The 14,154-nt window shown below is 42.4% G+C and overlaps 1 protein-coding gene across 1 annotated transcript in view; it reads left to right on the forward strand.

Moving 5' to 3' along the window:
- The first annotated feature begins 6,253 nt into the window (after positions 1 to 6,253).
- PLK4 (polo like kinase 4) overlaps positions 6,254 to 14,154 on the forward strand; it is a 25,943-nt gene continuing 18,042 nt past the window's right edge. The window contains 4 exon segments of the mRNA XM_007059158.4: positions 6,254 to 6,465; positions 8,606 to 8,701; positions 10,023 to 10,118; positions 10,215 to 10,329. Coding sequence (XP_007059220.3) covers positions 6,436 to 6,465; positions 8,606 to 8,701; positions 10,023 to 10,118; positions 10,215 to 10,329 — 337 coding nt within the window. The 5' untranslated portion in view covers positions 6,254 to 6,435.

Consider the following 14,154-nt stretch of genomic DNA (forward strand, 5'->3'; position numbering starts at 1 on the left):
TCCACACACAGGCACATTTTAGCCAGACTGGGGAGTAACACTCTGCAAATGAACTTTTGAACTCTGGGGCTGGACTTTTTGAACTTTGGGTGATTTGTGGATTGCTGGACTCAAGAGATGTTTGGGTTCTGGGACTCAAGAACCCGAGGGAAAGGATGTGGCCCAATTTGCTGGGGTGGGTCTTTGCTCATGGTTTGGTTAATGAACACTAGTTGTGGTGTTTCCCCAAATTAATGCTGATGTCGTTTACCTCATGTTATTAAAGATTCTCTGCTACACCGAGACTCTGTGCTTGCGAGAGGGGAAGTATTGCCTCTTTGAGGCGCCCAGGGGGTGTGTAAGATTTTCCCAGGTCACTGGGTGGGGGCTCGAGCCAGTTTTGCATTTGCTTTGATAAGAGGGAACCCCTGTGTACTGAACCCGGCCCTTGCTGCTATCAACTTGGCCTGGCAGAAGAGTTACATAAGCTTTATACAGGCTAAAACAGATTTATTTAGGGGTTTGGACCCCATTGGGAGTTGGGCATGTTAAAGGCAAGAACACTTCTTAACTTGCTTTCAGTTAAGTCTCCAGCTTTGGGGTACGTGGTTCAGTCCCTGGGTCTGTGTTGGAGCAGACTGGCGTGTCTGGCTCAGCAAGACAGAGTGCTGGAGTCCTAAGCTGGCAGGGAAAGCAGGGGCGGAAGTAGTCTTGGCATATCAGGTGGCAGCTCCCAGGGGGTTTCTGTGATCCAACACGTCACAATATATATGTATATATATGGGCTGTTGATTAGTTGCAGTTAACCCACGTGATTAACTCAAAAAAATTAATTGTGATTAAAAAATTAATCTTCTGTGACACCTGTTTGAAACCTTGGTCTTCACAGTTCAGACTATACAGCCATAAGAGAACATGCCAGATGCCATGACATCATCATCGGATATGACACAGAACTCATATACACTGGCCAGGAATGAAAGAGTACCTGAGAATGTAAACAAATCACCAAGACAACAGAGCTTTAAAACTATGTGTCACATTTTAATTCAGTTTAGCCCTAGGTAAGAAAAATCGGTGATGTATACTGTGACAGACATTGCAACTCCATGCAGCATCTTTGAGGGCCACTGGATTAAATTTATGAATGGCTTACATGTGATTGTGATTACATGGGGTTCTGATCCAAAGCTTAATTGACCTGGTTCTGTGGATCTCAGCCAGATTACACCACTGTAACTGTGCCTTAGTGGATCACAACTGAGGATGCCAAATTCAGGATGAACTGCTGAGAAATAGGGCAAACACAACCCCACACTGGTGGTTATTCTTTTATAAGATATACCAAATCAGCCACAAAAGTAAACTCTTGTTTCACCACACTGGCTAACAAGAAAACATAAAGGCAGTTTCCTCAGGCATTCCAGTTCTTATATCACCACCAAAAACACTGGATTCAGAGATGAGTGGTTCTTTACAATCAGTCTCATCAAATAATAGGTTCTTCTGATCCCAAAGGACCAGCCACACACCCAGGTCAATATATAACTTAGATCTTACCCAAAAATCACCCAGATACCAATCCTTTAGTATCTAAAATCTAAAGGTTTATTTATAAAAAGAAAGAAAGAAAGGTGAGAGTTAAAATTGGTTAAAGGAGTCAGTTATATACAGTAATGGCAAAGTCCTCGGTTCAGGCTTGTAGCAGTGATGGAATAAATTGCTGTCTTAAGTCAAGTCTCTGGAATACATCCACAGCTTGGATGGATCATTCAGTCCTCAGCTGTTCAGAGCTTGAGTTTGTAGCAAAGTTCCTCCAGAGGTAAGAAGCAGGATTGAAGCCCAAGTGGAGGTGTTTCCAGGGCCTTTTATAGCTTTTGCCACGTGGAGGGCATCCCATTGTTCTTACTGTGGAAAATTACAGCAACAAGATGGAGTTTGGAGTCACATAGGTAAGTCACATGTTCATGCCCAATTTCCTTCAGTCATTGCAGAAAGCCATTACCTACACTCCAGACAGCACATTTACATGACAGTCCACTCAGTGTAGATGGGTGTCTCCCCAGTCCATTGTCAACCAAGTGTTTCTTTATGAGCCACTTAATTTGAATAGTTCCTCCAAGATGTGCTGGGCATTACCTTGTGGGCGTTACCCCAGGAGAAAACATCTGAAATCCAAGTATACATGCATACAGATAGCATAATCATAACCAGCAAAACATAACCTTTTCATAGACACCTCACTTGACAACCTTTGTACAAGATTTGCTGCAAATATAGAATAGTGGTTGCAACAACTATCCTTATGGTCATATTTTAATTACATAATGTCACAGACGTACTCTCCCTTTTGTGCTACACCCTTTTCAGAAGAGCCCTCATACCATTTCTCACCACTCTTCCGTGGCTTATATTCTCCCACCTTTTGTTGCTGGCAATGTAGGACCGTGTAACGCCACCTCTCAGGATCCTAAAGGCGTCCTGTTGAACTTACATGACAGCTTGAAATCTGTCAGCAAACCAAACTACAATCCAGTAAAAATGCATCAGCCTCTTTGGCACAGATGGACGTGTGACCTAGGGAGAGTAACTTAACTTTTATGTGCCTCAGTTTCTCCAGGTGTAAAATAGGGATAATGATATATACGTGGCTTTCATGAGAACTGTGATTAAATAATGTGTATGCAATGCTGAAATCTTTGAAGGGAAGGAGTTATAGAAATGTGAATATAGTAAGACTATCTTAAAGGATCATTCAAGGAACTATCAAAAATCTACTGCTTTAAGCGAAATGATATTTTAATAATGATGTAGAACCGTAATCAATACAAACCGTGAGAATGCTGGCGTGGTTCCAAAAACCAAGAAAGTTGCTACTGATTTCACCATGCAATAATATTATAGTAGCAATATATTCTCTCCTCAGAGCTGACGTAAGGGGAGTGGAAGGAAGTGCAGTTCACCTCTTCTCCTAAAAGCAGAACAGAAGGAACCTTCCAATCCCCTCCTTTCTCTGGTTGGGTAAGCAGTACTCCCACATGGCTCTCCCTCATTCTTGGAAGATGTGATGAGAGCTCCCCCTTCTGCTTTAATCTACTTTAAGCACTGCTCAGGGCACACAAGTACCTTTCATTGACATTAAATTAGGTATGTCTGCAGAGAGAGAACTAACCTTCTATATTATGTTTGGTGCTAACCAATAATGTAAGCCTGTCACTTTCCTAATAATTATAAAACATCACCAAACTCATGCCCATATTTTATAAAAGTAATACAATCGGACGACAAATGTCACAAATCACCATACTGTGATCACCACAACAGAAACATCATATTTCTAGATGTAAGAATATAGAGGGTCCTTGAAGGACCATTTTCTTATAATGTGCATTTTATGTGGTGATTTTTTCACTCCTTTTTGAAACATATGATTGGGAGGCTTTTCCATATCTACTCATCATAAACTAGCACACAGACAATTGACTGTCCATTTTCTCTGAACAACCAATTCATTGTCCTAATTTCTGTTCATATTCAGACATTTAACGTTTCAGGCTTGTGGGATATAATGATGAAAGGGAGGGAATTTGTGTTACTCTATTTACAAAGTAATGTGTAAACTTATGCTGCTATCAAATTATTAATTTTATTCTGTTCCATATAGATTCTTCGACAGACAGCCCTGATCACCATAGTAACTGGGTACTTTCCAGTAGTGCATTAAGCAACATAACTAATAACTCTCATCTGTGGTTCATTCTCTGTCTCAATCCTTACTCCAGTGGAAACTGTCTGTGCAGCACAGTGTTAAGGTAGGGTTTTTCTTTTAATAATTATGTACATGCTGCCTTGTGTTTATATTAGAGAAGGCAAGATCAAAGATTTGTGCCATACACTTGAAGAGGAAGGTGGTGAGGTTTGCAGTATTGCCAACAAGAAGAGATAAAAAATCATGAGTCAGACCACCACACAAGAGAACAAAACATGAGGCATCATGAGATTTTAGAAAACCATATAATCATGTTTTTAGTTTGTCTTTTTAACTGTGACTTTTTAACGCCCCTCTATTCTTCTGCCAATGTATGTGTGATGATTTCAGGTTGAAATGCACGCCTTCCCCAGGCTGCTCAGTTGGAGCCTCCTCTTGTCCTCTCTTCACCCCTATAATAGGGGACTCCCATCTATTTCCTATTGCTGTTGTGACTCTGTCCCTTCCTAATTTATTTCCTTTGATAAAAGAAGGGCTGGATAATAAATAGTATGAGAACCACGGACCTAATTAATGCATCATGATCCACTTGCACATAGAATGTATAACACTTTTTAGGATTGATGAGGTACACATATACATATTAACAAACTTTACATTAACTCTGTTTTCTGGATGTTGCTGAACAGGGTAAAAAGGAATATGTCAGGAGAGGGGATTTTAGAGAAAAGTAGGTATTGTACGCAACAGGAAAAGTGAAATACGTTCTGTCATTACATATGAGCAAAGAACATATGACATATTCACAAAGTATGAAATAACTAATCAATGTTAACTAAGGTGCACCTACCCAGTAACAGCAGCTTTAGAGAGCAGAGTCTAATCTCCTTCAATTAAATATTATAAAAAGTAAGTGTTGAAAGTAACTATAATATTTCAAAACTGATTTATGAGTGTTTCTATTCAACAACTGATATCAACCACGCATATAAGTGATAATATCACAGTGAAAACAATATGGGATTAGTTTAGCTTTGGCATGAAGCAACACTCCCTGACTCTTGCCACTCCCTCCCCTACAGGGCTCTGGGCCTGGGAACACTTCCCCAAACCACAGTTTCTTCCAGATTGTATTTCCTAAGCCCACCTAGTCCTGGGGCCTGCACTTCTCAAAACCTGACCAAGAGTTGGGACCTGGCCGGTACTCTTTCAGGAGCAGGGAGACTAGGGGCTGCGTCAGCTCCTGCTCCTTCAACATTCACAGGTTGCTCCTGTTGCTACATGCTGGGCAGCCCTGAAAACTGTGGGAATATATATTACCTTTTCAGTCATTGGGAGAGCTGTCCCTGCAGGATCCAAAATCCCATGACTCAGGATAAATCTGTGAGAGAGGCACTACTGGGTTCGGGATAGTTCTTAGTTCCTCTGAGAAGTTCATTCCACAGTCGGGGACCAGCCCTGCAGCAGTAATTACTAATGAGAGGCTCGTTCACTTGCACATCTACCAATGTGATATATGCCATCATGTGCCAGCAATGCCCCTCTGCCATGTACATTGGCCAAACTGGACAGTCTCTACGTAAAAGAATAAATGGACACAAATCAGACGTCAAGAATTATAACATTCAAAAACCAGTTGGAGAACACTTCAATCTCTTTGGTCACTCGATTACAGACATAAAAGTGGGAATACTTCGACAAAAAAACTTCAAAAACAGACTCCAACAAGAGACTGCTGAATTGGAATTAATTTGCAAACTGGATACAATTAACTTAGGCTTGAATAGAGACTGGGAGTGGATGGGTCATTACACAAAATAAAACTATTTCCCCATGTTTATCCCCACCCCCCACTGTTCCTCAGACGTTCTTGTCAACTGCTGGAAATGGCCCATCTTGATTAACACTACAAAAGGTTCTGCCCCCCAGCTCTCCTGCTGGCCATAGGTCACCTTAAGTGATCACTCTGGTTACAGTGTGTATGGTAACACCCATTGTTTCATGTTCTCTATGTATATAAATCTCCCCACTGTATTTTCCACTGAATGCATCCGATGAAGTGGGCTGTAGCTCAGGAAAGCTCATGCTCAAATAAATTTGTTAGTTGCTAAGGTGCCACAAGTACTCCTTTTCTTTTTTTTAATAATAAACGGTGCTTTGTTATTAGGGAAAGGTCCACACTGGAATGAACGATATGAATTCCTCGTCCCACCTCCCAACTTTAGGAGAGTTCAGATTCAGATCTGACTCAGGATCTAAACTTACCTAGTCAAGTTAACCAGGTTCTAATAATACTGCATGGAAGAGCCCTCACAACTCAGGAGCGTGGCTCCATCCAATTCAACGTTCTTCGCTGCATTTCCAGCAGCAGCCTGCAGATGGGGCCAGACCGCCCTGGGATGGGTCTGCGTTCCATATCGCACATGCGCAGCAATCATACATGTGTTTATTTGGGCACGAGTAATCAGCCAACTGCGCATGCGTCATCTCTATTATTCCCAACATGGAGCTACTGGTGCTTCCGAGCCAGCGTGATTACGTCAGCCGTGGCCTCCCTCTCGGAGGGTTAACGGCGCGATTTTTCAAAATGGTGGTGCGGAGGGAGAGAGGTTCCCGCCAGGCCCTGGAGCGGGGAAGGAGCGGCCTGGGGCACGGCGGCCGGAGGACGCGGCCATAATGGGGCGCCGGAGCCGCGCTTCGGAGAGGAAATCATAGAGCGGACGCGGGAGGAGCGACCGGCCGGCACCATGGCGACCTGCATCGGCGAGAAGATAGAGGTGCGGACCCGACCATCCCCCGCGTGGGGGTGGGGCTGAGACCCCACCATTCTCCTGAGCGGAGAGGGGCAGGACCCGACCAATTCCTCCGGGACGGGAAGTTCCGAGCAGCCGCCCCGCCCCCTCCTGCTACCTGCTGGCGTAGTGCCTCCTCCGCCCCACCCTCCCCGCGCCGGGCGTGAATTCTTCCCTTGGTTGTGTTGTGCTGGCTCAGGGCCTAAGGCCTCCCAGGAGGCGCCCCGGTGCAGTAAGCGCGACTGGGGAGGAGGACACGGATAGGGTGTCCTCTGCCCCGGTCATGCCCATCATCTCCTGGCAGCCTGAACACTGGCAGGTGGCAAGTGCGAATTCAATAGCACTGTCTGCTCCTAGGCAACCCCTGCTCTCTTCCCCAGCTTAGTATTTCTGGTGCAACCTGATCTCAGACCAAACTACCAGCCAGATGGTTTCTACCGCCTGGGTGCTCTCCTGTCCAGACCCCGCATGAATCCTGCAGCTTCTGTCTCCCAGTGACCGCAAGCCCCGTGGCCAGCTGGCTGCAGTGCAGCAGACACTTGTTACTTCACCGTTAATTGCATGAGTTTCAGAAGCACCTATCGCTGCAGTCAGTCTCTGGCCACTCAATGGTGTATCCTTTGGTAAATCAAGGAGAAGGCAACGACCAAGATTTTGGAGTATTTTGAAGTTACTCTGCTACCAGTCTGTACTGGAAGCCGCTTCTTATGGCGTGACTCAGCAGACAGAACATGTCTGTGATTCTGGTTGTGGTCAATCAAAGTTTTGTGTGGACTGGAGAGTCATGGTGTTGGAAGTTCGAGGTCGATGTATAGGTACTTTGAAAATTAGGGCCAGAGACCATAACATACTTTCCCATAGAAAATCTCACACTGAACGGGGGGGTCATATTCTGGTGACAGTCTTCTCTTGCTAGCTATGGGTCCTCCATAATACCATACATCCCAGTCAACACTAATACTACCTCATTGGTCACATACAAGTGACAGGAAGTATACGGAAGACATACATATTTTATCCTAAGGCTTGTTTGCCCTGAGAGTAACACTGAGCCAGGGGACGAGTTAGCAAGGTTGTCTCTTTAACTGTGTTGTAGCCAGATCAACTGTAGTGATGAAGGGACATTGTTAGGGCCTAGGTTAGAACCCTAGGAAGTGAAAAGGTGGTTGGGATGCGCCAGCTGTTGCAGTTGGGCTCAGCCCTTTAGGGGACAGGGTGTTGTCCGTGTGCCATCGCTGAGCGTCCCTAGCTGACAAGAGGTGGTTCTTGCTTGAGGGTGGTTGCGGAGCTCCAGGTTGGTCTCCCTACGTACTGCAGGGACAGGGAAGGTTTCTGTGCCTCACTGTTTGGCCAGCTAAGTTCCCTTGTAAACAGCTTGGCCACGGCCCTCAGAGTGTGTGTGGGCCCCTTTCGCTTTCTCCCTGCCGTGCACATCTGTTGCCATCTCGCTTCAGTTGTCCCACGGGATCCTAGTAGTCACTGTTGCCCGCTTGTGGGGCGGAGCACCCCCAAAGGGAAGCGAGTCTTCTGTGTGGGGGCTGTGACCGCCCACGGCGGGGAGCATCTCTTTGCGGCCGCTTAGGACTGTCAGGCGGGAGGAGGGGAAGTGACTCTGCCGCCGCTGCTATGGCAGCGGGAGCTGGCGGCCGTTGTTCCCCCTTCTGCTCCGCCAGGCGCGGGAGAGCCGGCGGGAAGGCTGCCCGGCTCTGGCGCCGCCGTTGCTGCTCCCCTCTGGCCACTGTGTTAAGAGTGCAAGCTCCGGGGAAGATGCCGGAGTGGCGGCTGAGTCTCCTTCTGGTCCCCACGCCCAGCCGCGTTGCCGCTGCAGGCATGTCTCGCAGCCAGGCCGGGGAGAGCTCCATCCAGGTACGCTCCTGGCGGCCCCCCCTCCCCCCCCCCAGTGGGCCAGGAAGAGGGCATAGGTGCTGGAACTAGGGATGCGGGTGTGTGTGCGCTGCGGCACCCGCCGGCTTGAAGTGGTTTCCATCGAATACCTGGTTTATAGTTTGATTGATTGGCTTTCAACGCCCCTACTATAAAAATTGTTCCAGCATCCCTGGAAGAGGGGCACCCTGCACTGTGATGGAAGACTAACTGAGGCGCGCGTGCTCTCTCTCTCTCTCAGGATTTCAAGGTGGGGAACCTTCTGGGGAAGGGCTCCTTCGCTGGGGTCTATAGAGCGATATCCCTAAAAACTGGCCTGGAAGTGGCCATCAAAATGGTAAGTGTTACTACCGCCCCATACATGGCTGGAGAATGTGCGTGTGCCAATGTGGCTTGCGAAGGTGCAACCACTGGTGGACGAGTCACCTCAGCGCATTCCTGTCCTACTATAGCTATGCATACTGCTGAGAGAATATTGCCTCTGGTTGCTGGTATCTTCTCTTCCCTTGCCCAACTTTGCTTGTGGTTGCATCTCTAATGCCCTGCATTAGATTTCGTGGCTAAGAGCTAGTGATTGAATTGCATATTGCAAAGTTGATATATTTTAAGTATATTGGGGTGATGCCCAGACATTCCAATCTGATTGGGGCCTCTTCACGATAAGTGCAGTAGAAACACATAAAAGATGGGGTTGATCCTCAGCCTGTGTAAATTATCATGGATTTCAACTGAGCTAAAATAATTTAAAGGAGGATAATTTATAATCTGAGGATGTGGCCCAGAGGTCCTGCCTTAGAATTCATATTCTAAGAGCCTGAGCCTGATATCAGTGAGGTTCCAACTGAGTGCAGGGGGTTCAGCTCACACAGAGTAGCCTGCAGGATTAGGACCTGAGTTTACAGTAGGCTTGAAAAATTCCACTGGCCCATGGACAAGAAACTTACTTTACTTCTCTGCTAAAAAAGAAAAATCATTAGATTTTTCATTATTATCCTCTTTGTGGTAATCGTGGGTAAACAGATTTTGTGCCTGGGCTGGTTAATCTTGATTGTCTTGGAAGGCTGGCTTGTAGTTTATCAAAATATCTGTTTGTATTTTATAAACTTTACTTATTCATATTAACAATTTGGCAAAACTTTTGCTAGAATTAATACAGGATGTATAGGTTTATCTTCACAAGATTATATTTTCAGGTTGCATTTAAATTGTCTAAATATTGTATATAAATATTACATTTTACCACATTAAATATACCTAAATATTTCTTATCTGTTTTATTACTGTCTCCTTTTTTCAGTAGTTCTAGATTTGCATGCATAACTGCTTGTTTAACAATCAAATATTATTCCAAATCTATCTGTGTTTACTACTAAGAACAAGGTATTAAGTGCACAATATTGTGATGTAAACTCAAAGTGCAGATATACTGATTTAAAAAAAAAGTTAAATGTAGAAGGAACGTGGGTATCTGTAGGGTTACAAAAGAACTTGTGAAATGCAATGTATAGTCCACAAAAGTAGAGTCTGATGGTAGCATTCACAACATTCATTCAGTTGTGGAATTTATCTTAAAATGTGTCTTGAAAGTACTTTAACTTGTACGTAAGTACTAAAACACTGATGTTTGGAAAAATATATATTGTCTGGTCCCTTTTCAGATAGACAAAAAGGCCATGCACAAAGCTGGAATGGTACAGAGAGTTCAAAATGAGGTGAAGATACATTGTCAATTAAAACATCCTTCTATACTTGAGGTAAGAATAACCTTACACTTTGTACACTACCTTAAAATTCTGCAGTCTTCATTATAAAAGTATTCTAACTGTTTTTATTCTGTTTTTATGTTCTAGCTTTATAATTATTTTGAAGATAGCAACTATGTGTACCTGATACTAGAGATGTGTCACAATGGAGAAATGAGCAGATATCTAAAGAACAGAATGAAGCCTTTCTCTGAGGAAGAAAGTGGGTTGGATTCTTTCATATAGTGACGTTTTAGTCAGTATTTGTTTATCATTAAACAGGCATTTAATTTTGATAGATAAAAGTCCCTTTTAAAAATGTTTCACTGTCATTGCTTTCCCTTGGAGCAATTCTATGTAGCTCTAAATCTAGTAGTACTTGAAAGACTTTGCGACAATTGAATATGTATTTGATGCATAGTTTCTTTGTTTTCTTGTTAGTCCTGTTTGGGACAGGAATAATAGCATAAAAGAATAACAATAGTTGTGATTTATAAGCAGGGATCCAAGTTTTTTGTGATTAAAAACCCCCCACGATTCTTTGATTTAAAAAAAAAAAAAATCCATGTTTTTCTGTGATTAAAATGAAATGTTGAACTGTAGTTTCCTTAGCCACAAAATATATAGTTATCAGTAAAACACAATGTTTTATTGATATATAGTAGAACCCCGTTAATCCAAGCTTCCGTTATCCAGATCTCCATATTAACCAAACCACCAGCCGCCTCGGGCTGACAGTGGCTGTGGCTCCAGTGGTCAGCCCCCACTGTGTGGGGCTGACTGCCCGAGCACTCCCCACCTCATCTTAAAATAAGGGATAGAAAGCTCTTTGCCAATTCTCCTGATTATCCCAATTTTTGATTATCAATTCTGGCCCCGGTCCCAATTAAATTTAAAGCGCATTCAAAAATCAATCATAAGAGCGGGAGGTTGTATGCATTGAATAAGTGACATTGGTACTTTCAGCAAAATTAAGTTAATATATTTTTATTTTTTCACAAAATGTAAAAACTGAAGATTGTTTGTAAAAATGGAAATTCCATGTTTTTTCTCTGGGAAACTGATTTCTTGCATCCCTTCTTATAAGTCCATGTGCTACTAGAAATAAAATATTAAAAATTGGTCTTCAGTGATGCCTAGGTAGATCTTCCCTTTTAACATTAAGGTGTAACCTTTGTTAAATTACAGTTCTAGTATGAAATATGACCATGTAAAATTGGCACATTCTTACTCCACAGATTTGTGCCCCTTGTATTACATATGAGTTACATCTCCATACAATAGGATCTAGGACTGTTGTGTGATTAAAAAAATAGAATACCATTTATTTAAATATTTTTGGAAGTTTTCTACATTTTCAAATATATCGATTTCAGTTACAACACAGAATACGTGTATAGTTCTCACATTATATTTTTTATTACAAATATTCGCACTGTAAAAAACAAAATAAATAGTATTTTTCAGTTCACCTAATACAAGTACTGTAGTGCAAACTCTTTCATGATAAAGTTGAACTTACAAATGTAGAATTATGTACAAAAAAATAACTGTTTTAATTTTTGAATGCAATATAAAACCTTATAGCCCACAAGTCCGCTCAGTCCTGCTTCAGCCAATCGCTTAGACAATCAAGTTTGGTTGCAATTTGCAGGAGATAATGCTGCCGCTTCTTGTTTACAATGTCACCTGAAATTGCATGGCACGGTTGTAGCCGGCGTCGCAAGATATTTACGTGCCAGATGTACTAAAGAGTCATATGTCCCTTCATGCTTCAACCACCCTGATGATGGATTCTGCTTGATAATGATCCAAAGCAGAGCAGACGGATGCATGTTCATTTTCATCATCTGAGTCAGACTCCACCAGCAGAAGGTTGATTTTCTTTTTTGGTGGTTCGGGTTCTGTAGTTTCTACATCTGAGTGTTGCTTTTTTAAGACTTCTGAAAGCATGCCACACACCTCGTCCCCCTCAGATTTTGGATGGCACTTCAGATTATTAAACCTTGGGTCAAAGGCTGTAGCTATTAAAAATCTCACATTGGTACCTTCTTTGCCTTTTGTCAAATCTGCTGTGAAAGTGTTCTTAAAAATAACGTGCTGGGTCATCATCTGAAACTGCTATAACATGAAATATGTGGCAGAATGTGGGTAAAACAGACAGGAGACATACAATTCTCCTCCAGGGAGTTCAGTTACAAATTTAATTAACGCAATATTTTTTTAACGAGCATCATCAGCATGGAAGTATGCCCTCTGGAATGGTGGCTGAAGCATGAAGGGGCATACGAATGTTTAGCATATCTGGCACGTAAATACCTTGCAACGCCGGCTACGAAAGTGCCATGTGGGTGCCTGTTCTCACTTCCAGGTGACACTGTAAATAAGAAGCAGGCAGCAGTATGTCCCATAAATGTAAACAAACTTGTTTGTCTTAGCAATTGGCTGAACAAGAAGTAGGACTGAGTGGACTTGTAGGCTCTAAAGTTTTACGTTGTTTTGTTTTTGAGTGCAGTTATGCAACAAAAAAAATCTATATTTGTAAGTTACACTTTCACGATAAAGAGATTGCACTACAGTATTTGTATAAGGTGAATTGAAAAATACTATTTCATCATTTTTACAGTGCATATATTTGTAAGTAAAAATAATATAAAATGCGAACTGTACATGTTGTCTTCTGTGTTGTAATAGAAATCAATATATTTGAAAATGTAGGACAAAATCCAAAATATTTAATACATTTCAATTGGTATTCTATTTAACAGTGTGATTAATCACAATTGATTTTTTTTTAAGTTAATCACATGAGTTAAGTGTGATTAATCAACAGTTCTAATAGGAACATTGGAACAGCCACATTATTTTCTGCTTTTGCTGGGGGGGTTTATTCTTGATACTGCAGATCCAACAGAGGTCAAAAAAGAGCTGGAGTCTGGTTTGTTTTGTGCAGCATCATTGGAACTATTTACCAATTTTCAAAATGGAGATGGATATGAAAATAATGTGGCTGTCCATATGGTACTGAGGGCCTAATCTTTTTGTGGAACTCTTTGGTAAGGATGATGATTGATACATTGGGAGGAAAGAATCCACATTGAGTTAGCAGAGCTGGCAGTTCAAAAAAAGCACCCCCCATATATTTGTAAATTGTGCACATTTCATATGGAAATCATTGCTACAAGAAGCACCAATCCCCATGTTTTTACTACCAGAGTTTCTTGTCAAGTAGATATACACGTCAAACAACCGATTTTGTTGGTCTCTTGAATAGTGGTTCAGGACAGATGTTACTGTACATTTGGGGATTTTTTTTAAATCACTGAAATACTTTTCAGTGCAATTCATTGTCTTTCACCTGTTAAAGCTTTGCATCATCCCTTATAGATATCATCCCCATAACACTCAGGAGCCAGAATCAAGTGATAGAACAAGAAGCTGCAAAGCGGCATGGTTTAACCAATTTGGAAAAAGTTACTTAAAAAATACTGTCTGCTGGACACAAACTAGTCTTTTGTGTGGAATGGTGACTTTTACCAGTACAATTCATTCCTCTCTCCCCAAAGTTTTCTTAAGGTCTTTGCCCTCTGCAGACTCCTAAAGGAGGAGTGGGAAAAGAGACTGAATATATTGGTGGCGGGAGAATAAGGGAGTTGGCCAGTAGGCTAGCTTCTGCAATTTGAAGAATGGTAGTTGGTGTTGCTTTCCAATCATTATGTCTTTAATTGCACTCCAGGTGGGAGGCAGAAGCATTGAAGAATACAGTACATCCCTAGGGATGACTACCAAATTTAAAATGCAGTTCTATTCTGAAGGTAACACCACTGTCTCCAGTGGGATTGCACAGGTGCAACTGATTGGAACTTGGAAACAATTCATTAACGAAATACAAGTGAATATAATTCCTCTTCTACTTGTGTTGGCTCTGCAGTGCCAACAGGCATTGAGGGTGGTACAAACTTATTTTTCTCACTAAGTCATAAGGATTTGTTGAATAAGATCTTGCTTTTATGTCATCATGTAGAGTCATATTGACTGAATTTAGAGG

The sequence above is a fragment of the Chelonia mydas genome, chromosome 4, assembly GCF_015237465.2.
Source record: "Chelonia mydas isolate rCheMyd1 chromosome 4, rCheMyd1.pri.v2, whole genome shotgun sequence".
NCBI classification, from domain to species: domain Eukaryota; kingdom Metazoa; phylum Chordata; order Testudines; family Cheloniidae; genus Chelonia; species Chelonia mydas.